Consider the following 25,843-nt stretch of genomic DNA (forward strand, 5'->3'; position numbering starts at 1 on the left):
AGTTCCTCTTCACTTTCTGCCATAAGGGTGGTGTCATCTGCATATCTGAGGTTATTGATATTTCTCCCGGCAACCTTGACTCCAGCTTGTGCTTCTTCCAGCCCAGAATTTCTCATGATGTACTCTGCATAGAAGTTAAATAAGCAGGGTGACAATATACATCCTTGACATACTCCTTTTCCTATTTGGAACCATTCTGTTGTTCCATGTCCAGTTCTAACTGTTGCTTCCTGAGCTGTATACAGGTTTCTCAAGAGGCAGGTGAGGTGGTCTGCCATTCCCATCTCTTTTAGAATTTTCCACAGTTTATTGGGATCCACACAGTCAGGGGCTTTGGCATAGTCAATAAAGCAGAGATAGATGTTTTTCTGGAACTCTCTTGCTTTTTCCATGATCCAGCAGATGTTGGCAATTTGATCTCTGGTTCCTCTGCCTTTTCTAAAATCAGCTTGAACATCTGGAAGTTCACAGTTCACGTACTGCTGAAGCCTGGCTTGGAGAATTTTGAGCATTACTTTACTAGTGTGTGAGATGAGTGCAATTGTGCGGTAGTTTGAGCATTCTTTGCCTTTCTTTGGGATTGGAATGAAACTGACCTTTTCCAGTCCTATGGCCACTGTTGAGTTTTCCAAATTTGCTGGCACATTGATTTCAGCACTTTCACAGCATTATCTTTTAGCATTTGAAAAAGCTCAACTGGAATTCCATCGCTTCCACTAGCTTTGTTAGTAGTGATGCTTCCTAAGGCTCACCTGACTTCACATTCCAGGATGTCCGGCTCTATGTTAAGAGTGAGTGATCACACCTTCATGATTATCTGGGTCATGAAGATCTTTTTTGTACAGTTCTCTGTGTATTCTTGCCATCTTTTGTTAATATCTTCTGCTTCTGTTAGGTCTATACCATTTCTGTCCTTTATTGAGACCATCTTTGCATGAAATGTTCCCTTGGTATCTCTAATTTTCTTGAAGAGATCTCTAGTCTTTCCCATTCTGTTGTTTTCCTCTATTTCTTTTATTGATCCCTGAGGAAGGCTTTCTTATCTCTCCCTGTATTCTTTGGAACTCTGCATTCAAATGGGTATACTTTCCTTTTCTCTTTTGCTTTTTGCTTCCCTTCTTTTCACAGCTATTTGTAAGGCCTCCTCAGACAGCCATTTTGCTTTTTGCATTTCTTTTTCTTGGGGATGGTCTTGCTCCCTGTCTCCTGTACAATGTCTTTTTCATTATCTTCTCCTTATAATAGTAAAATTCAGAAAGGAGGACAAAATAAATTTTTTAAATGATTTCTTGAGGAATTCCAGGTTTAAAGAACATTGGCAGTGTCCTGATTCCAAATCGCCCTCATCCTTGTATAAACCAATAAAGTAAAGGAATAAACAACACAGGACCCACATCTTCAGTTCTTCTAGAAAACAGAAAATGAGACTGACATCTGATTTCCAAAAACAAACAAGCAAATGAAAACATGCGACGCAAGACAACAGAGAAACATATTTGACAAACATAAGGAAAGGAAATGCAAGGAAAAAATATACTGAGCCAAGCTGTCCTTCAAGTATCAAGGACAAAGGAAACAATTGTGACTGTGTCATAAAGTCAGAGAATACAGGTGAATCTCAGAGATACTGAAACAGATTCAGCTTCAGACTACTACAATAAAGCAACTATCACAATAAAGCAAGTCATATTTTTTGGTTACCCAGTGCATATAAAAGTTATATTATACTGTAGTCTAGGTATACAATAACAATATGTCTTAAAAGAAAAAAATGTACATACCTTAATTTAAAAGCGGCTATCACCAAAAAGAACACAAATAACAAATGTTGGCGAGGATATGGAATAGGGAACCCTGTACACAGTTGCTGGGAATGTAAATTGGTGCAGCCACTGGGGAAAACAGCATGGATGCAGCCACTGGGGAAAACAGCATGGAAGTTTCTCAAAAAACTAAAAGTAGAACTGTCATATGACCCAGGAATTCCACTGCTGAGTGTATATCCAAAACAAAAACACTAACTCAGAAAGATACATGCACCGCAATGTTCAAAGCCGAATTATTTACAATTGCCAAGATATGGAAGCAATTTAAGTGTCCTTCAACAGAAGAATGGATAAAGAAGATGTGGTATATATCAACACACACACACAGCCATAAAAAAGAAGAAAATTTTTGTCATATGTAACAACATGGATGAACAGGGAGGGTATTATGCTAAGTGAAATAGCCAGATAGAGAAGAAAAATATTATGATATCACTTATATGTGGAATATAGAAATACAACAAATTACAGAATACAGCAAAAAAAGATACACGGATACAGAGAACAAACTAGTGTACCAGTGGGGTGAGGGAATGGAGGAGAGGAAAAGATAGGGGAAAGGGATTAAGAGGTACAAACTAGGGACCTCCCTGGTGGTCTGCTGCTGCTGCTGCTTTTAAGTCGCTTCAGTTGTGTCTGACTCTGTGCGACCCCATAGACGGCAGCCCACCAGGCTCCCCCATCCCTGGGATTCTCCAGGCAAGAATACTGGAGTGGGTTGCCATTTCCTTGTCCAATGCATGAAAGTGAAAAGTGAAAGTGAAGTCGCTCAGTCGTGTCCGACTCTTAGCGACCCCATGGACTGCAGCCTACCCGGCTCCTCTGCCCATGGGATTTTCCAGGCAAGAGTACTGGAGTGGGGTGCCATTGCCTTCTCCACCTGGTGGTCGAGTAGTTAATAATTCACCTGCCAAAGCAGGGGACATGGGTTCAACTCCTGGTCCAGGAGGATCCCACGTGCCATGGAGCAACTAAGTCTGTGTGCCCAACTACTGAGCTAGGGCTCTAGAGCCCATCCTCCACAAGAGAAGTCACCACAGTGAGAAGTCCTCACACCACAACAAAGAGTAGCTCCTGCTCTCTACAACTAGAGAAAGCCTACATGCCACAACAAAGATGCAGAGCAGTCAAAAAATGAAATAAAAATAGACAATTTTTTTAAAGGGTTACAAACTATGTATAAAATAAGCTACAAGGATATACTATACAACACAGGAAATATAACCAATATTTTATAATGACTATAAATGGAGCATAAACCTTTAAAATTTGTGAATTGATATACGTAACCTGCCATTTATATAAAATTGTACAACTATATTTCAATAAATATTTTAGAAAAATTTTAAATACTTCATTGCTAAATAATGTTAATTATCATCTGAACCTTCAGCAAGTCATCATCTTTTTGTTAGTGGAGGGTCTTGCCTCAGTTTTGGTGGCTGCTGAATGATCTGGGTGGTGGCTGCAGAAGATTGGGGTGGCTATGACAATTTCTTAAAATAAGACAACAATGAAGTTTGCCACATCAATTGACCCTTCCTTTCTGGAACAATTTCTCTGTAACAGGCAAATGCTGACAGCATTTTACCCACAGTAGAACCTGGAATCAATCCCCTCAAAACCTGACACTGCTTTACCAACAAAGCTGATGTAACATTCTATTAATAAATCATTTGTTGCCATCTCAACAATCTTTCCAACATCTGTACCAGGAGCAGATTCCATCTCACAGAAACATCTTTCTTTGCTCATCCATAAAAAGTAACTCCTTGTCCATTAGTTAAGTCACAAGATGATAATTCTTTCACATCTTTAGGCTCTACTTCTAATTCTAGCTTTCTTGCTATTTGTATCATAGCTTCAGTTATTTCCTTCACTGAAGTCTTGAACCCTTAAAAGTCACCCATAAAGACTGAAATCAACTTCTTCCAAATTCCTATTAACATTGATACCATATCTCTTCCCACGAATCACAAATGGTCTTAATGGCATCTAGAATGGTGAATCCTTTCTTGTTGTCCAGTCCCTCAGTTGTGTCCAACTCTTTGAGACCCCATGGACTGCGGCACTCCAGGCTTTCCTGTCCTTCACCATCTCCTGGAGCTTGCTCAAACTCATGTCCATCGAGTCAGTGATGCCATCCAACCATCTCGTCCTTTGTTTGTTGTCCCCTTCTCCTCCTGCCTTCTATCTTTCCCAGCATCAGGGTCTTTTCCAGCTCTTCACATCAGGTGGCCAAAGTACTACTGGCGCTTCAGCTTCAGCATCAGTCCTTGCAATGAATATTCAGGGCTGATTTCCTTAGGGTTGACTGTTTTGATCTCCTTGCAGTCCAAGGGATTCTCAAGAGTCTTCTCCAACACCACAATAAGAAAGCATCAATTCTTCAGTGCTCAGCCTTCTTTGTGGTCCAACTCTTACATCCATACACAACTACTGGAAAAACCACAGCTTTGATTAGATGGACCTTTGTCAGCAAAGTGATGTCTCTGCTTTTTAATATGCTATCTAGGTTTGTCATAGCTTTTCTTGCACGGACCAAGCGTCTTCTAATTTCATGGCTCCAGTTACTGTCTGCAGTGATTTTGGAGCCCCCCAAAATGAAGTCTGTCACTGTTTCCATTGTTTTCCCATCTATTTGCCATGAAGTGATGGGACCAGATGCCATGATCTTCATTTTTTAATCTTTTCTAGAGGTTTTCAATTTACTTTGCCCAAATCCATCAGAGGATTTTCTATAGCACCTATAGTCTTCTGAAATGCATTTCATAAATAATAAGACTTGATAGTCAAAATTACTCCTTGCAGACTGGATGCTGTGTTAGGCATGAAAACAACATTAATCTCATTGTACATCTCCATCAGAACTCTTGGGTGACCAGGTGCATTGTGAATGAGCAATAATATTTTGAAAGGCATCTTTATTCCTGAGCAGTAGAACTCAACTGTAGGCTTAAAGTATTCAGCAAACCATGTTGTAAACAGATGTGCTGTTATCCTGGCTTTCTTTGTTGTTCCATTTATAGAGCATTGGTAAATGAACATTGGCTTCAATTTCAAGTCACCAGCTCCATTAGTCCCTAACAAGAGAGACTGTATCCTTTGAAGCTTTGAAGTCAGGCATTTTTTCCTCTCTAGCTATGAAAGTCCTAGATGGCATCTTCCTCAAGTATAAGGCTGTTTTTTGTCTATAATGAAAATCTGTTGCTTATTGTAGCTACCTTCATTAATTATCTTGTTAGATTTTCTGGATAACTTGTTGCAGCTTCTACATTAGCATGTGCTGTTTCACCATTTTTTTCCTTTTTTTGGTTGAGCTAAATAGCACAAAAGGTCTTATTTCACCAACCAGGACTCAATCCGTGCCCCCTGCAGTGGAAGCATGGAGTCCTAACCACTGCACCACCAGGGAAGTCCCCAGCTTGCACTTTTAAGTTATGAAGATTGCTTCTTTCCTTAAACCTCATGAACCAACCTCTGCTAGTTTCAAACTTTTCTTCTGCAGCCTCCTCAACTTTCAGCCTTCACAGAATTAAAGATAGCTTGGCCCGTGCAATGGCACCCCACTCCAGTACTTTTGCCTGGAAAATCCCATGGATGGAGGAGCCTGGTAGGCTACAGTCAATGGGGTCGCTAAGAGTCAGACACGACTGAGCGACTTCGTTTTCACTTTTCATTTTCATGCATTGGAGAAGGAAATGGCAACCCACTCCAGTGTTCTTGACTGGAGAATCCCAGGGACGGGGGAGCCTGGTGGGCTGCCGTCTATGGGATCACACAGAGTCGGACACGACTGAAGTGACTTAGCATAGCATAGCATAAGGAAGTGTTACTGCTGCTTTGATCTTCTACCTAGACCACTGAAAATTTCTCGATATCATCAAAAGGCTGCTTTTTATTCTTATCATTCTTTGTTCCTTAGAGTAGCACTTTCAGTTTCCTTCAAGAATGTATCCTTTGCATTGACAACGTGGCTGCCTATTTGGCACAAGAGGCTAGACAGTAGCCTATCTCAGCTTTTGGCTTATTTTTCTCACTAAACTTAATCATTTCTAGTTTTTGATTTAAAGTGAGAGATGTGCAACTCCTCCTTTCATTTGAACACTTACGGGCCACTGTAGGATAATTAAATGGCCTAATGTCAATATTATTGTATCTCAGGAAATAGTAAGATCCAAGGAAGAGACAGAAAGGAGAACAGCTGATTGGTGGAGCAGTCAGAACACACACAGTACTTATCAATTCAGTTTGCTGTCTTTTACAGGTGTGGTTGTGGCACCCCAAAACAATTACAATAGTAACATCTAAGATCACTGATCACAGATCACTATAACAAACACTTAAAACTTTGAAATATTGTGAGAATTATGAAAATGTGACAAAAGAGACATAAAGTCAGCAAGTGTTGGAAACTGGTGCCAACAGACTTGTATGACACACAGTTGTCACAAACCTTCAATCTGTAAACTAGGCAGTATTTGCAAAGCATAATAAAGCAAAGCACTATGGAATAAGGCATGCCTGTACTATACACATAAAATCTTCTTGAGAAAACATTAATATAAGAGCAGAGGCCAGCAAACTATGGCCCATGGACCAAATCCAATCCAACATCTGTTTTCACAAACAGAATTTTTTTAAAAACACAACTGTGCTCATTCCCTTACATACTATCTATGACTGCTTTCCTGCTACAGTGGCAGTTGCGAATTTGCAGGAAGAGCCATCCAGCCTACCAAGTTTAAAGTATTTTCTCTCTGGTCATTTACAGAAAAGTTTTGCCAACTCCATACTAGACTAGAGAATCAGCTTCAATCAGCTAAAGGAAGACTATAAATTTTTAGCAAAAGAACCAAGAGCAAGCATTTCATATAATTGAAAAGTTAAGATTAAAACAAGGGTGGAATCAATTTTCATTAAGAAAATACAAGTTGCAATCCTGATGTCAAAGTAGACTTCAAACTAAATAATATTAAACAAGATAACACTTTATAAGGCTAAAGTCACATGCTGGTTTTAGAACAGAACAGGGGAATACATGCTGTTAAATATGGTATCACCAAAGTGGCCGAGGAGGAAATTCTAAAATCCAAACCTTTACAGAAGTAACAAGCTGGCATAAAACGGTCAGATTCAATTTTTTCATAACTCTGAAATCCAATCAAAAACTTACAACAACCAGAGGAACACAAAAAGAAGAAAACTTATAACAGAGGAACACTAAAAGAAGAAAGAAGCTGCAGAATTTTTGTAAAACAGCACTTTTAACGTACCCACTTACCATCCTCCACTCTCCAGTTCAACAGTGGTGGTACTGATAAGAGCCTACTTTTCTGGTGCAGGTTGCTAGTACTAGAGGGAGCAATATGGACCTTATTCTTAAAGACTTGTGATTATGTGGTTCGGTCTGTTTCATGCTTCCTGAGGGTTTGGCTCAAGGACTTGCCCTTGTTTTGCCTGTCACAGAGCTTCCCCAGGGCATATGTCATTTCCTAGGTGGTATCTGTCCAAAGTATTTAAAGGCAATGTGTTAGCTGCAGTCTCAAAGGTAAAGGGACACTTGGGGATAAGGAATTATAATTAGAGCAACATCAGATAGACCAGAAAACTGGGAAAGGAAGAAGCCAGTAAATGAGACACTTGAGGGAAAGAGGCATTTTTAAATTTCTGCATATTTTAGGGAATCTTAGAGGTCATGTGTCTTGTCTAGTACTCAGGACTAGACAAGACACTTGCTCTGAGAAGACCTTAACCTTTCACTTCTGTCTGACCTTTGAGTTCCATGTAAAGAGGAAGTGAAGGCTAAGGTAGAGCTGTAAACACACTCACTAAACATTGATGAATGTCCCAATGAGAGCAAATACGCAGGATGGGGAGAGAGTTATTTGTTTTGGCTCCAGGGATTAAGTAAATCTCTGTCAAGTAACCAGATGTCAACTAAGCTAATGGACCATAGACTTCTGTGTATTCATGATAGAGAATACAGACTACAGAAACAATTTAGAATTCCCTAAACAAACCACAAAACAATAACAGCAATAAAAACAAATGCTGGGGAGGAGGAGAACCTGATTTTCAGTGTTGACAACTTATTAAAACTGCCAAGTTTTAACAACAAATTACAAGGCAGGCAAACGTTCACAGGAAAAAAGAAACTAATAGAAAACTGTCTCTGAGGAAGCTCAGACATTGGCATTAATAGACACACTTTAAATTGTCTAGTCAGAGCTATGGTTTTTCCAGTAATCATGTATGGATGTGAGAGTTGGACTATAAAGAAAGCTGAGCACCGAAGAATTAATGCTTCTGAACTGTGGTGTTGGAGAAGACTCTTGAGAGTCCCTTGGACTGCAAGGAGATCCAATCAGTCCATCCTAAAGAAGATCAGTCCTGAGTGTTCATTGGAGGGACTGATGCTGAAGCTGAAACTCCAATACTTTGGCCACCTGATGCGAAGTACTGACTAATTTGAAAACACCCTGATGCTGGGAAAGATTGAAGACAGGAGGAGAAGGGGACGACAGAGGATGAGATGGTTGGATGGCATCACTGACTTGATGGACATGAGTTTGGGTAAATTCCGGGAGTTGGTGATAGAGAGGGAGGTCTGGAGTGCTGCAGTCCATGGGGTTGGACACGACTGAGCAAGTGAACTGAACTGAACTGAACTGAAACTGTTATAAACATGCTCAGTTAAAGGAAATCTTAGACAGAGACCTAAAAGAAACCATGAGAATGCTGTCCCAACAAATACAGAGTATCAATAGAATTGGGAATCATAAAAAAGAACCAGAGAAATTCCTGAGCAAAGAAGTACAATGACTCAAATGAAAAATTTACTTAAGGGTTTTAATCGTCTATTTGAACAAGAAGAATCAACTTGGAAGATATGTCAACTGAGATTACACTCTGAGAAGAAAGAAAAGAAATGAACAGAGCCTAAGAGACTCGTGGGATACTCTAAAGCATGCCAACATACATTTAACAGGAAAACTCAGGAGAGAAAAGGGCTCAAAGAATATTTGAAAAAATAATGGCCATAATTTTCCCAATTTTGATGAAAAACATCTATATACACAACCAAGAATCACAACAAACTTCAAGAAGAATAAACTTGGAGATCCACAGCAAGACAAATTATAATCAAATTGTCAAAAGCTAAAGAGAATCTTGAATGAAGCAAGAAAAGTAATTCATCATATGTGAAGGCTCAGTAAGATTAACAGCTGATTTCTCATCAAAACCATGTATGTCAAAAGATAATAGAATGACATATTCAAAGTGCTGAAAGAAAAAACTGTCAACCAAGAATTCTACATTCACAAAAGCTGTTTTGCAAGATAAAAAAAAAAAACAAAAAACCTGGAGATTGGTTGCACAATAATGTCAATATACTTAACATTACTAAACTGTACCCTTAAAAACAGTTAAGATAGTAAAGCTTGTTATATGTATTTTGTCACAACTAAAAATCAATTTTAAAAATAAGGAGAAATTAAGATTTTTCCAGAAAAACAAAATCTGAGGGGGTTGACCCAACCTACATGAAACATAACAGGAAGTCCTCCAGGCTGAAATAAAATCTAGACAGTAACTCAAAAGCATACAAAGAAGTAAAGAACACTGGTAAAGATAGCTACACAGGTAAATATAAAAGTTAGTGTTATTGTATTATTGGTTTGTAATAAAAAAATTTTTTTCTACAAGTTTAAGCAACATTCCACATATAACCTATAACTACAATTAGGATAAGAATTAGTAAAATGAAAAATGAGATTAAAAGACACATATAATGACTATAATTTATATAACTAGGTGAGATTTCTCATACTTTATTCTAAATCAGGTATCTCTAATTTGTATTTCAAATGGAAAGGATCCAGAATTGAGCTCACATCCAGATCAAATCTTTTTCTGGGAAGGAAAGTCTAATAAGAAAGATCATCTGCCAGAGAGCCAAGATACCTAGTGTTATATTTTTAGCTCTGCTAATAATTCTCAGTATCATTTACTAACTTCTGTGGGTCTTGAGATTCCCATTTGTGAAATGCAGAGGATATAAGAAAATTATAAAAATTTATATGAAGGAAAAAATAGCTGATTGAAAATTCTTTAATTCCTTAGTAAAAAAAAGTAATAAATCTGAAGAATTATCATTATTACTACTACCCACATGAATAAGCAGTTTCCTTATTTACCTGATGATGTTGGATGTTTCTTATATTGCATGAGAAGTTTTGATAGAGCTGAAACTTATCAATATCTTTTTCATTTACTTTTTTTGAGGACACTTTTGCCAAAGATGACTGGATATGAATATATCTATCTTGGCACCTGTTCAGATACACAAGTATTCAACCACAAGTAGTTATTAACATGTATTTCAGTAAAGAAACACATTATACAGAAATAAGATTAGCAAAAAAGTAAACAAGAATTACCAAATAAGATTTTTTTATATATGATGCTCAACTATAAAAATGATATTGACCCATGAAAAAAGGACTCCTCATTTATTCACGCTAGCATAGGTCTAGCATACCTAGCATAGCACAAATCTATTTATATATCAACCCAGGCCTCCTATAAAACATCTAAATGAGTTGAGATACTACCTGCAGTTACCCAAGAGACCAATAATTCTGGCCTAGATATCATCCTTTCCTAACCGCTGAGTTAGGGAGTCAGAACCAATTTAAAGCTAAAAAGAGGGGAAACGATAATATGTCAGGACAGCTTCCAATGACAATTTAGAAATTGAACCAAATTTCAGCAGTATGATTACTTATAAAAACACACTTAAAAACCTGGGCAATTAATTCTTCTACTTCAACTCATTTCTATGAGGGCTACTGAGGAAACAGAAAATTTTTCTCCCTTATATCAACAAAAACCCTGATAAGCAACAGTAGTCAACTGGTTCATCTCCACCTTTGCTCTCCTCTGCACAGCTCACACAGCTAGAGATGTTAAGAGAGAGGAAGAACAGACCTCTGCAAAAAAAAAAAAAACAAAAACAAAAAAACTGTCTTTCGATATACAGAAGAAAAGGAAAGACAGAGTACCTAAAAATGGGGTTTTTAAATAATGTCTTTTTTTTTGGAGGCATAAGATCCATAAACCCAAGTAGTGTCTAGGTCAAAAGGTTTTACTTTCTTATAAATGGTGTGACACTATGGATAAGCTGCTCTCTCCATCACCTAAAATTCATTTTGAGGTCATCACATTTATCCATACCTGATATTACACATTTCCAAGGTAATCCAACCACTGGTAAATACTAGAAATGACATATTATAAAATTAAGTACATACATCACTATTTGCTGAAAAAGCAATGCAACCCACTCTAAATAGTTATGAATTGCTCTCTAGCATATACTGCATTATGCAGTGGTTTTTAAACCATGTTCCTCAGAGGCCTCTGCTGAGGTGCTTCAGAATAAGGAGGATGAACAGGCAGAGTTCCAGGATCCATGCCCAGAATTCAATCAAAACAACTTGACTTTTATCTGTTTCATGTACTCGGGTTCTGTTGTTTGAACAAAGAATTCTGCTACTAAAAAAATTTAAAAAAATTTTTAAGTCTGAAAGTACAGTTTTAATGAGCACTGGAATTAGCACTAACTGTGCAACCCTTAACAGCATGTGTCCACAGAGCAGAAAACTCTCCAAGAGTTACTCACAATTTCCGAATGAAGTCAAGTGTGTCTTTGTCTTTAGCAATCATGTCTGCTAAAATATGCTGCACTCCTGTTTCAATATCCTGGAGTGCGGAAAGCCCTTTAGGAGAAGGGTAAGAAGGAAAACAAAAGCAAGAACTAGAGATTGGTTTTTAAATCTATAATTAAATCACAATAAATTTTTTCCAGTCAAAATAAAACCTTAAACCGACAAATTTAAGACAGAAACGTATCATAGCAGTGACAAGCTTCCCTCAGCATTGAAAACAAGCCTCCAGAAACCGTAATACAGGGCCTTAACATACCATATAACCTAGTGGTAAAAAAATGCAAGTCTGGAGCCAGCTGCCTGGTCTAATCCTGGCTCTACCATCTACCAAATGTGTGCTGGGCAAGTTACTTGTCGTCTCTGTGCCTCAGACTCCTATAAAAACGGTAATAATAGTATCTACTTCATGAACTATTTACAAATATTAAGTGTGGTTATAGGAAATACATATGAATAGTCATACCCCAAGGTATACTACTTCATTCCAGTTATAAAAATTCTCCTTTACAAGGAATTTTATTAATATCCCAATTTTGTTTATGAGGCATTTATTCACATTTTCAATACCTATTTGAAATAGGTCTCAAATCTCAAATAAGCACAAAACAAGAGTCATTATGTGGCTGTTCATCTTACAGCTGAACTGTCTACTAATGGTATGTTAAGTTCTCTCCAAGTGCTTTCAGTTTGCTAATTTACAGCAGTGTGTCTTGCATATTATGGTCCCTGCAATATCAGCTTATATACCAAGAAATCATTTGCAATGCATTCCTTCATTTCTTTTGTCTTTATTGTTCTGTTTCCATTAAAGCTTTTTCTTGCATTAAAGCTTCAATTACACAAGCACGAGTATCATGTTTTTCTAAGAGCACAGATTTAATGAATAACAGGTAAAAAAGACAAAGAGAGCAGGACAGACTCACAGAATAATTAATAAAGAGGAAATAACTTGTTGGGTTGCATTATGATAACTGATCTTAACTAATGATGTAATTGCATTTATTTCAAGGAAATTTGGTAACTGAAATAGGTATCCTGTTTACATTTTAAGAGAATTTCCCTATGAGGCAATTTTCAGGAACAATCTTTGATAGGTGGAAGGCTATATATATAAGAACTTTGAACAGCTATGGCACATAGTAAGCAGTCAATAGATGTCTGCTCTGTGTTAGCTTTCTCGCTAGACCAGTCTTTATCCTAGAAAACGACTCACTATGCACTCATTCCTGGGGTCCAAAAGTACCTCAGAGTATCATCACTCAAAGTTTAAGGAGAGTACCAGGGTGAGAAGTCAGTAGTAAAAGGGGAACCTACAATGAGATCAATTAATGAGAGAGAACTGAAAGAGGAAATTATAGATTTGGCGATTAAAACAAAGAGTTTTTGAAAAGTTCACATTATTGAGGGAGATACAATTTGTAAACCTTATGAATTTAACGAACCATATGTAATTAAAATTATTCAAAAGCTCTAGAACAATGGATTGTATAGTCTAAGGACCCTAAAATAAAATTATACTACATACTTGCTAAAAATATAGATTCTAGACTGTGGCATTTTATTGTTTTACAGAGCATCCCAGATGATTCTGATACTCATTAAATCGTAAAGAAACCATTGGTAGGGAGGTGTTTTGAACCACCTCAGAGCCAGAGTGCTTAACAACAGGTAGAAACATTCAGCCATTCCAAAAGCTCATCCAAATTACAAACCCCCCATCTCAGTCCAACTAGGGAGAGAGAATTGAAGAGAGTCTTGTGTGTTTTGAAAAAGCACCTTGTCTCATCAGAGAGAATTGTTCATTGGGGCTTAATACAGCCAAGGATAACAAGAGTTCAAAAAGTTTAGCACCTCAGTAAAATCAGGAGAAAATAATGTCCAGAGAACCAGAAAATCATATCCCTTGCCTTGCAGTGAAAGCTTTACAGCCACATGCTCTTCAAACCTCCACAATTAAAAAACTGAACACTTCTCTTCAGCTTATCTGCACTAACACCACCTCATCTTACTTACAAAGGGGCAATTAGCTACTCCTCCTTGTACAGGGATATTCTGGATCTTCTAGGATGTAGTCCATTTATAGCACAGGCTATCTTTCTGATTTGGACCAATTCTTGTTGGTCTGTGGTAATTAAAAGTGCCTCCTATGTTGAGAGGGTGGCGACACTGAAATATCTGGTTTCTGAAATACTTCTTTGAGGAATGATGGGAATAAAGAAAATACTTATTTAGAAAAACAGTAAGGAACAGAGAGTAATCATGAGGATGTATGTGGCATAAAGAAGGAAGAAACAGAAGGGAAAAACATTCCAAGCAAACTTTGAAAAGCAATTCAAAGTTGTTTAGAATTGATTACAATACTATGTTTGTGATTAGAGTAAAAGAAAAAGGGAGAAAAGCAAACAGAGAAGTTCTTGTATGTGTGCTAGATGGCTTCTGGGATGTGTAACTGTGCTGGGCCCAACCTACCCCATTATCAGAAGTATTACCTAGTGCTCATCATCAGATAGTGCATGAGCATCACCCCACAGGCCAATTAAAAGATATAAGGTTATCAAACATACTGAATAGGAATTCAGTATGTGTGTGAACTAAGGAAAACTTTGTACCAGAGGAGGTGAAGAGTAGAAGGAAAGGAAACAGACCAGAAGTTAAAAATAAAACAAACCATAAATCATTGTGCATCTAACATTTTGAAAGCTCCAACATTTGTAATAAAACATACCAACACTGGGCTCAGATAGTTTCCACTGTGGCTAACCTCAATGCTTGGTTAAATAGTTGCAGCTAACATTAAAATATTAAAGTTGCAACCATTTGAAAATATAACAGAAAATACACATTAAAAAATTAAACTTGAATTTTACTCATTTCAACCCATTTCTAAATTCAAATAATACAAATTTGCTTTTTCTTATCATTACTGCCCTTTTCAATACAGATATTAAGGTGGGTGTACTTGGGTATGAGCAGATATTCATATTTTCACAGACACACATACTCAATTTTTCCAACTGCAAATCTGTATTTGCCAGATTATTTTTTAAAAAAACACAGGTTTCAGTACGCTGCTTCTCTACAGTTTAGTACATCCTGCAGATTTTGTTATCAGAGACTGCCCCCTACAGACAATCTCCCAGCCTAAAGAACAGAAGGTCAAAAAGAACTAGAATGAGAGCAGTGATCCCTAGAGAATCAATCTCCCCATTCAATCCTGTCAGAGCACTCCCTGAAAAAAGCCCCCACTCTTACTTAAAAAGCTCTCACTTCAAGGCTCATTTTGACAATAAAACCAATACACCTTGACATGTATCATTTGTCACTTTCCTTGGGTTTTTCTTAGAAATCTCTCTCCTTTACCCCTTTCCTCTTTCATCCTTTCCTGTACATGTACACACACTGAGATAAGAAGATACACTTCAGAAAAAGACAAGCATTTTACTCATGGAGAGCAGAAGTGTGGGAGTAGGACTTTCTTTTACAATTCATGTCTGTCTGAATTGTTGAAATTCTTTCTAAAGAGAAGATATGACTTTTTAATTGTAAAATCTTTATAAGTTTTTAGAAATGGGATAAAGGTTTTAAAAGAATATAGGAATATCTGCATAATCTTGGATGCAAAGGGAATTCTTTAAAAAGAAAAAAAAGCAATTATCTTAAAAGAAAAGATTAATAAAATTGAAAAGATAAATAAATCAACTATGATAAAACTAAGACTCTATTTACCAAAAGATACCATAAACAAAGTGAAAAGAGAAGTTACAAGTTGGGAGGAAAGATCTGTAACACATATAACTCCGAGAGAGAATATCTAAAAAATACTCACAAATTAATAAGAAAAAAGAGAAACAACACAACAGAAAAATGAGCAAAAGACAAGAACAGGCACTTTATCAAAAAAGGAAAGCTAAATGGCTAAGAAAGAGATATACTGGGATTTGTTTTATTAGAATAATTTGCCCTTTATATGCTATACTATTCTATTGTATTACTTAATGAAACAATTTTTTAACCTAAGTTTTTAAATTAGAAAAGAAACAGGAGCGACCTTTTTAAACAATTAAGTACCTTTCACATTGGGTTTAATATAAGAGAGAAGACTCAGCTCCCCTGGGTTCTCCAGCAGTGTCCTGGCTGCTCCTTCTAATCCCAACTGCTTTGCTCTCTGGGCTTTGGTGCCTTTGCTCCCAGTTTTATATGGCGCTGACTAGGGTAAAAAGTCAGAAAGCATACCCAATCAATAAATTTTAAAAAGCAAAAGTTAAAATTAGGACACAAAATGAGAGGACATGCAAGAATGCTAAAGACATCCTCTTTTCAACTCTTTCTTCTTCCTTCAGAGAGGAATTAATACTAACAAAGAATACAAGATGTATAAAAACAGTTATTCCTTATCAAATGCTTTATACTTTCCTACATGCTTACAGTCAGCTATTTGCTTAGATTCATTCCCTTTACAAACTCAGTGCTTGGGCTGCAAGGACTACAAGTTCTCAACTCAAGCAAGCTCCTCTAAAACATGTCCACACACAATGCTTCTACTTCTGAGTACATGTTCACTACTCAACCCACCTCCACCTGGCTTCTCTTTCCATACACCTTGCTGAAAGTGGTATCACAAAGAGCCATAATGATCCCCTAATTACCAAATAAACATTTTTTAGTCCTTATCTTGCCAAAACTCCCTGCTATATTTAATTACTTAAGACCACTGATCATTACCTCCTTCTATGACTCTCTGCCTCAATCCTATGGGTACCTTATCTCCTGATTCTCTTCATACTTCTCTCACTATTCTTTCCACGTTTCCTTCTTAGGCTATCCCTTCCTCTATCCATGCTTCAAAAGTTAGTTTTTCTCAATGGTCTACCCTGACCTGCTTACCCTATGATCTTTCCTTGAGTGAAATCTTCCATTTTCATGGCTCCAAATACCAACTACATGCTGAAGACATTCACATCTGTGTCTCCAGCTTAGCACTCTCTCTCAAGCTTCTCACTTCTGTTACCTACTCTTTTTCCTTACTCGACTGGGAATTCCTTGAAGACAAGGATTATATATTAGTCATCTTTTTAAATCCAAGTGCCTAGCACACACACAAAAAGGTTTAAAAGATGTTTACTGAATAAAGAATATTTTGTTGAATTAAATAACGATGGTGGCTGATGACTCTGTGGCTTTTTATTTCTAGCTATTTTTTAACTATAAAAAGACACAAATTATAATATATTCAGGTAGGTATTACATTAAATAAAAAGGGTTCCTTACCACGTGTTCTAGTTCTTCAAAAGTCTTACAGTTCAGCAAAGCTTTTAACAGGCACTCAGACATCTTCCCCTCCTTTTTAATTTTTTGGATTGTACTATGAGCCTTCTTTGCAACAGCCCTGAAAATAAAAATTTTTGTAATATATAATAATATTGATATTATGGGCTTCCTTTTGGCTCAGCTGGTAAAAAATCTGCCCACGATGCTGGAGACCTGGGTTTGATATTATATTGATATATTATATTCTAACACTCAGATCTCATTTAAGTTTCACCAATTGTTCCTATAATGTCTTTGATACTGAATTCAGCTAAGAATGAATTTTATGTAATTGCTATGTGTCTACAATCTCCTTCAAGCTGAAATAGTATTTTAGTCTCTCCTTGGTTTTCAGAATCTTGATATTTTAGAATATATTATTATTAAAACCTCTCATCCTATTTTATTACCTGTTATTATTTATAACCTGTCTAATAATAGTACTGATAAAATAACAGGCAGAAAGTTAGAGAGATGATAATATTAATTAGTAAAAATGATTGATGGAAAAGAAAACTAAATCTACTTATGAAAAAAAACAAAAAAAACAAAACCCAAAGGCAGCAGATTCTAAGTTAAACAGGAAGAAATATGCAGTCCTTCGATCACACCTCTCTGTGTCTTTTACATTCCTGATAGCCCAAGACTGCTTTCAGAGACTGAAGTCTACCAGGATCACTTTGACAAAAGGCCAAGGAGCCACTAACTTGCATATAAGGGGGAGGCGAGGCATCTTCAGAAGAAGTTTACTGTCCATAACCATAGTCATTTTTTAATTCACTTTTTTAACAGGGACTCTCAGTAAGAAATATATTTTACCCTGCAACCCAATATATACACATATAATTTCATATTCATTAGGTTTGTGCAAAAGTAACTGGGGTTTTCAACCACGAATTTTAAATCATTTTAACTAGGCTCAAACACATCTTTATTAATCAAAATAGGAACCATTATAATCAACACATTTTTAACAATGAGAAATAAGCTTGCTCTTTTGTGCAGCATAAAAATCTGTGCTTTGGGATTTGACAAACTCAAAAAGCATTTTCTGTCTCCTGCTGGTTGTGGAAGCATTTTCCCTGCAAAAGTTGTCGAGATGCTTAAAGAAGTGGTAGTCGGTTCGTGAGAGGTTAGGTGAGTATGCTAAATGAGGCAAAACTTCGTAGCCAATTCATTCAACTTTTCAAGTGTTGCTTGTGCAACGTGCAGTCGGTTGTTGCTGCAGAGAAGAATGGGGTCCTTTCTGTTGACCAAAGCCAGCTGCAGGCATTGCAGTTTTTGGTGCATCTCACCAATTTGCTGAGCATATTTTGCAGATATAATGGTTTCACCGGGATTCAGAAAGCTGGAGAGGATGAAACACCACCAGACAGTGACCATGACCTTTTTTTGGTGCAAGTCTGGCTTTGGGAAGTGCTTTAGAGTTTCTTCTCAGTTCAACCACTGAGCTGGTCGTCACTGGTTGCCATATAAAATCCACTTCTCGTCACACGTCACAATCTGATCAAGAAATGGGTCACTGTTGTGCACAATAAGAGAAGAAGAGAAGACAACCCTTCAAAACAATGATTTTTTAAAATTTTTGGTCAGCTCATGAGGTACCCACATTATCAAGCGTTTTCACCTTTCCAATTTGCTTCAAATGCCAAATGACCATAGAATGGTCGACACTGAGCTCCTCGGCAATTTTCTCACGTAGTTTTAAGAGGATCAGCTTTGTTGGTCCTCTCAATTGGTCATCGTCAACTTCCAATGCTGGTCACCACACATCTCAGCTTCAAGGTTCTCATCTCCTTTGTGAAAGTTCTTGACCTACCAATGCGTGTGTACATGTTCGTTAGCAGTTACTGGGCCAAATGCATTCTGATGTTGTGAGTTATCTCCACTGCTTTATGACCCATTTTGAACTCAAATAAGAAAGTTGCTCAAGTTTGCTTTTTTCTAGCATCTTTTCCATAGTCCAAAATAAATATAAAATAAACAGTAAGTAATAAGTCATCAGCAAAAAAACATAAAGCGAGAAATGCACATTAAAAAGATGTATAGAACAGTCTTTTGGACTCTGTGGGAGAGGGAGAGAGTGGGATGATTTGGGAGAATGGCATTGAAATACGTATAATATCATATATGAAACGAGTCGCCAGTCCAGGTTCGATGCACGATACTGGATGCTTGGGGCTGGTGCACTGAGGCGACCCAAAGGGATGGTATGGGGAGGGAGGAGGGAGGAGGGTTCAGGATGGGGAACACATGTATACCTGTGGCAGATTCATTTCGATATTTGGCAAAACCAATACAATATTGTAAAGTTTAAAAATAAAATAAAAAAATAAAATAAAATAAATTTTTTAAAAAGGTGTATAACCATAACCACATTTATTAAGAATGTATTTCAATATCAAACAGCAAATTTCAACAATGCAAAAACCACAGTTACATTTGCACCAACCTAATAATAAAGTTATATAAACACATGATAGTTTCATCAAACAATATTTACCTTTATTACAGAAACTGCACTCATATTTCCTATTCTCTATTTCATTTTTGTTAAAGTGGTAATGACCCACTAAATTAGTTTCATTACTCATTGATGAGTAGCAGTTAACACATTGAAAACCATGCTCTAGTCATAGAAAAAGCTTAAGAAAAACAGATACCATACCTAATAACCAAAAAGAAATCTCTGTATGACATAAAAAGATCTTCTAAGTCACTACTAATCATTGCCACACTTACTAACAGAAATAATCCTCTACTAATATTTAATGTATTCCTTTATTAATAGATGTCTAGAAATTGAATTCTGTTGTAGCCAAAATGCTTTTTAGAGAAAAAGAAAATAATAATAATAGTAATCTTGACATAAAGCTCCTATCTGTCCCGCACTCAATAAAAAACTAATTGGTAGAATACTTTTAATATTTTTTAAGTTAACTATTCCTGCTTTTTTGTGACACTCTCCCCAATTCACACCCCTAAATCCTTAAATTTTCTTCATTACTTTGCCTTCAACCAAACAGAGAGCTTACTTCAGAATTTGTAAACTGCTGGACTTCTAGACGTGGCCTGTAGATGATTTTGCTTGACCTACAAAATTTTTTACATCAAAATTCAGATTACTGGTTTTTCAAAAATGGGAAGATCCAGCAATTTGAGTAGAGAAGACTGCATACTATGATCTGTTAGAGATGAGCAGTGGTTGGCCCTCTTAGGATCTGTCATCTCCGGTTTGCAGCCCTTTAAGCTTGATTATATTAGACTAGCCCTGGAAGATCTGACTCTGAAACCACTTGATTAAACTGTCATTTATATTTCTGGGTTGGCTAATTGATTCTGCTTCTCAGTGAACTATAACTTCCAACATATTAGCATTTGAATCCTCCTGGCACCAAAAGAAATTCCACAAAAGGGATAGAAATGTTAGTGAGATGCAAGTCCCTCCAAAATTATTAGGCTTGTTCTATTAATAAAAATAATCCTTGGCGCTTTTAGAATGGCTTGATGGTAAGATTATATCCAATTTAAACCAGATCCTTGTTAAAGAACACAGGTATCAACAACACAGCACCTGGCAGGTAGGATACATGTAGTAAATAAATGAATGGGGAAGAGTGTTTAAATAAACTCTACCGAATAATATAGTTAGATACTTATAGTCTCTGGTATGCTTATTTCTGAGTTCTTACAATAAGTCCACAGGAATAATATTTTTAAAGGGTGTTTTCCATTCTATAATCATAAACAAGTTACAATCCACTACCATTAAATTACTATATCCTTTAAAAGACTAGAAAAGGGAAATATACATTATTTCCTAGCAAACTTGATACTTTTAAAGAACTCTCCTTTTAATAGAGACTTTAAAGTTATTAAGAGGACAGTTTTACAAAAGCTATTGAAGATTTAGATGAAACTGTATTTTCCTGAGTTTCATGCTGGTAGTTCTAATTTTGCATTATGCAAAATCACTTCTATGAGAGAAGATGACATTCAAACTCATATTAATAATGCAAACCACCTTTTGTAGATTCATGCCCAAGCTATGCATGAACACATCAGCAGAGGGACTCTGAATACCTCTAAATAAGTAAAATGAAGTTGGCTTTCTCTTTTAGGAGGGGATTGACTATATTCAGATCACAATAAATCAAGAAAACAAAATATCAGCACTGTTAAAATATACTATCACTCTCTTTCTCACTGCTTCCACTCATCAGCTCACATACCCTCTTTCCCCTTACACAAAGCTCACCCCTGCCCAGGTTTCTTACCGTAGCTCCTCTAGAGTTTGTTGAACTTCTCTCAAGGAATCAGCATCAAGATTATTAATAAGCTCTCTTCGATAACGTATAATGAAGGGAATTGTGTTATCATCATTAAAGAGACGGATAATATTGGCACAAACCCAAAGTTCAATATCAGTTCTCTCAGATAAAACCTGCAAATTAAGCACATTAAGTGATTTAAAACCCTGAAAAGTAAACATATTATAATATATGGTTTAAAATATAATATCAAATAATGTTTTCCAGTCACTTAGAAACTAACTGCTGTGGTTTTTAAAAAAGAGAATTGCATGAAATATAGAATATATATTGATAACCACAGAATAGTCATTTCACTAATTCAATAAAACCCAATAAAAACCACTTTGTATCATCCAAATTCTACAGGGCTCAATGAGATACGTATTTTTAACCTTTCAGATTGGCATCAAAGATTAAAAAGTTGGTAACTCATTGTGTTGGCATAAATGATGGGAAAAGGCACTTTCAATTATTGCTAATGAGAAAGTACAATGCTATAACCTCTGGAGGAAGAACAATTGGCAGTATTTATCAAAATTTATAACGCATAAACTCTATGATCCAGCAGTTACACTCCTGGGAATTTTGTTCTGACATATTCATACTTCTGGAAAATGATACTTATTTACAGTGATATTTTTTTAAGAACTTTTTCTAGTCTGGTAGAAGTTAGCAAAAACCAGTCTACAATGGGGAACTGGTGAATAAATTATACACCCATGGAGAAGAATACCATGTAACTTACTCTTGTATAATCTGATATGGAATGAATTACAAGAACTTGGAACATGGCTTATTTGGGGGAAAGGTAATTGGTTGACTTAGAGCTAGGGCAGGAAGATCCTTCTGTGTCTTTGGCATTGTCTATGATTCCCATTTACCACATATTCAAAATAATTATTTTTTTAAAAAGTCTATAGGTCTCAGCAAAAGGTACATGTAAGCAGAAAAGTTCAGAGAAGTCAGCCTGGAGAACAGAAAAAATAAAATCCAATTTCAGTTACTGTTCTCAAAACCCAAGTGGATTTTTAAAGTAAAGCATGAAAGGCATATGTTTTATTATTATTTCAATCCTACTGCTCGAGATATGCCAAAAATTAAAGAAAAATTCAAAACTTAATTAAAGAACTGTCATTATCAACTTGTCAAAAAAATCAAGGCAATATATAAAACAGACTAAATTTCAAAACAACAGATGAAATAAATGGCTGAACTCCAGAGACTATTGAGGATACTTTCATTCCTCTGTTTACCTGAAATCCTTTAGGCCTACATCTTATTATGCACTCTGATGAATTAACACCAACTCTCTGGTGAGAAAGTCAGCTTCGTATCTCCAGCCCTTGCTCTCTTCCGCATGAGCTCTGGACTCATTTAAGTAAGCTACCTGATGTATTCTCTTGAAAACCTATTAGGCATCTCAAACTGCGTTCATAAAAGTATTGGTCTTCATTTCTTCCCCACAACCCAGACTGTCTTCTACTGTGCTTGCAGGCTTCCCAGGTAGCACAGTACTAAATAATCCACCTGCCAACGCAGGAGGTGCAAGAGACATGGGTTTGATCCCTGGGTCAGGAAGATCCCCTGGAGTAGGAAATGACAACCTGCTCCAGTATTCTTGCCTGGAAAATTCCATAGACAGAGAAGCCTGGCAGGCTGCAGTCTGTGGAGTCTCAAAGAGTCGGACACAACTGAGCAACTGAACTGAACTGATTCTCATTTTACAGGTATAAAAACTGATGCTCAAAGAAGTCAAGTAAATGGCCAAAAGTCCCACAAGCTATTTACTCCTCTTTGAAAATTTGATTTGTGGGCAAAGCAAGATGATATTCTTCAGGCAAAAGTACAAATTAATCAAGTTGTCTCACTTCTCTTCCTGAATCCCACTGCAGAGGAGACATGGTGCCGTCATGGTGTCCAAAACCCCTAACAAAATGGCCTTCTCTCCAAGTAGCCTGAGAATTTACTCTTCAAAGTCTATATTCCCACCTTCTCAGTTAAAAAAGAAAACTTCTGGGTATCAACAACTAAACTATTGCTTTAATAATCCAGGCAGCATCTGCAGTTTAAAATAACTTATATTTAAATTAAATAACACTTAAATGACTAGCACTGAGAGAAAAAACTTTTTATTCTTTCAAAAATCAAACCAGCAACTGGATACTCCCTTCTGAAATGCTCTCTATTACTGCTATTGACTTTATTACATCACTTATTTTACCACACAAATAAGTTTCCTAAAGACTGCAAAAGGAAAAACTATGTATGATGTTAGAAGTCAGAAGAGTGGTTTTAGGAAAGGGGACACAGGACTGAGAAGGGGTATAAAGAGATTCTAGGCTGCTGGTAACGTTCTGTTTCTTGATCTGGAAGCTTATTACACGTTTACATTTTTGAACACTCATGAGGTGTATACTTTAGTACAATTTTCTCCATATATATTTCAGAAAGTTTGTTTTAAGGCCCATAATAAATACCTCCAGCTAAATTATAAAAAACAAGGGTCAATCCAACTGTTTTTACTAAATTCCTCCTAACAAGTGACACATGCTTATGTGTAAAAGTGCTGTGAGAAAGTTAATTCAGAGACATTCGTCTCCTTCCCACTTCTTTCCCCTATTCTGTCACCCCGTGGTCTTCTTCACCCACATATTTCCACATCATCTCTTGCAAGAATGGGGAAAATGGCTAATAAGTAGGTTTTGCTCACTCTTCTCCCCTGATTTAGCAAACATTACTAATATATTGCATATGGCTCCTCTACTCCACCTCCCTCAAAATAGACTACATAATAGCAATCACCACTTCAGGGCATTTAATTTTCTCAAAAACTGCTTGTAGCTAGTCATCTCTTCAAATTCTTATAAAGGTTATGGTATTCACAATATATTTGCTTAATGATATAATATACTTTAACAAAAACTAATTTCTTAAGGCAACCACATATTTGCAGTTTGCAGAAAAGCAATGAAGTAGGCTGTTTCTCCCCGAGGAGTCTGGTGATCCCAGAACCTGATTAGGAAATAGATACAAAGTGTGTTTATAGGTAAAGTCCCTCCCCAGATGAGACAGTGATGCTCCTGAAAAAGTTATGGAACTTTAGAGTTGGAAAAAAAAAAAAACCTCGAAAGAAAAAAGTTAAGAGGATCAAGGTATCATGGTGGGCAGGGTCCATGGTCCTTAAAATGAAGGAAATATAAATAACATTTCCCTCATGTTCAAGACAATAATTCCTATACAGTTAATTTCCATCAACCATTCCTTACTAATGAGATACTTGTCAGAACTTCCCCAAAGAACTTGGGCAAACATTTCATTTTGTGGCAGTTAATATGTATACCACAGGCATTTCATTGAGGCTCACTCAAATGTTCAAAGCCTTCCTGATTGTCTTGCTGACTGACTTGGCACTGCTGACTCTCACTCTGCTCTTCCTGTTTCCCTTTAACACCTGCCACTATTCTCAACCATGTTTGGCAGATAAAATGATTCTCTCTCCTGCTAATGGAAAATAGTATAGGACAGGAAGTCCATATATATGACAAGATTTAAAAGTAATTCAAGATTAGACAAGGATGACTGTACCTGGTTAAATCTTTTAAAAACCCCAACAAGTAAGTCACACCTAAAGTTCCCCAGGCAATTTTCCTAAACCCATCTAGAAAATGCTGAGCTTACTAGTGGTCCTCAGGATGCTCAGAGAAGGTCGCAGCTGAGCCAACCACTTCTCCCAACTCACATGCAACGGAGTGGCACATTCTGAGAACAGGCTTGTTTGAGCTGCCAAAAATCACTATTAATATAAGGAGAAAAGATACTTAGAATTGAAAGGAAAGACAAGCACATTCATACTACCCAGATAATACGGTCAAAGGCCATAAAACAGTTCTAGACCTGAAAGCTTGCTTCCATTTCATATTCAAACATCTCATGGACATTCCTGCTACCGATTTACAGATGAAACTTTTACTCCTGGCTGCTCTTCTTCTGCCACTCACCCTATGGCAGCTGGGAACCTGTTCTCACTGTACGCTTTTCCCTCCTCACTAGCTAAAACTAATGGTAAATGAAGTGTGGGGCTATCATCTCCCACCTTTCATAAAGAAGTAGGGAAATCTGATCTGCTTTCTGATCTGCCAAGAGAAAACAACAACTCAAACAGAGAAGGGGTGAAAATGGGTGATCATGAAATCTCTGAAATAGAGAAAATTGAGAAAATGGCTTCCTCAAGTCCTCAGTTTTCCAATTTCTGGTTCAAGGCCTTAGGAGACTTGATCACGCTTTGTCCTTTGCATTCTTCGAAAGGCCCCTGCATCCTCTTTTCTGCTTAAGCTCATTAGAAGCAGGATTCTATTACCTGTAAACAACTGTCATAGGTAGGGTTATTTTCATTTCTTTCTTTTACACAGATTATGAGATATGGGTGTGAAGCAGAGTTTCATAGAATAACTAACCCCTGACTTCATTTTGCAAAACTTATTCCCATAGTTCAAGAGACTTCCTGTGCTTTGAAACCTTCCCCCTCCTTCCTACTCAGGGTCAACTACTAGAGGTAGATCTATGTCAACAGCAGAGATAGGCTGAAAAGTTAAGGAGAAGAGACGGGAAGTGGGACACACCCACCTGCCCCGGTAGGTCTGGTTTGGAACCAAGGGATGTGCAT

At 36.9% G+C, this 25,843-nt stretch overlaps 1 protein-coding gene across 6 annotated transcripts in view; it reads right to left on the minus strand.

The window, feature by feature from the left end:
• Positions 1–25,843, minus strand: part of SRBD1 (S1 RNA binding domain 1) — a 244,524-nt gene that overhangs the window by 201,434 nt on the left and 17,247 nt on the right. For all 6 annotated transcript variants that reach the window (XR_009496281.1, XM_059891195.1, XM_005212609.5 and 3 more), the window contains 5 exons: positions 21,145–21,311; positions 16,829–16,946; positions 15,629–15,767; positions 11,515–11,611; positions 10,028–10,163 (listed from right to left, as the gene is read on the minus strand). Coding sequence is in view for 5 of the 6 variants with exons in the window: in XM_059891195.1 (XP_059747178.1) it covers positions 10,028–10,163; positions 11,515–11,611; positions 15,629–15,767; positions 16,829–16,946; positions 21,145–21,311 (657 nt within the window). In the remaining variant the exon portion in view is untranslated. The remainder of the gene's footprint in view (positions 1–10,027; positions 10,164–11,514; positions 11,612–15,628; positions 15,768–16,828; positions 16,947–21,144; positions 21,312–25,843) is intronic.

This window comes from Bos taurus, chromosome 11 (genome assembly GCF_002263795.3).
Source record: "Bos taurus isolate L1 Dominette 01449 registration number 42190680 breed Hereford chromosome 11, ARS-UCD2.0, whole genome shotgun sequence".
Classification (NCBI taxonomy): domain Eukaryota; kingdom Metazoa; phylum Chordata; class Mammalia; order Artiodactyla; family Bovidae; genus Bos; species Bos taurus.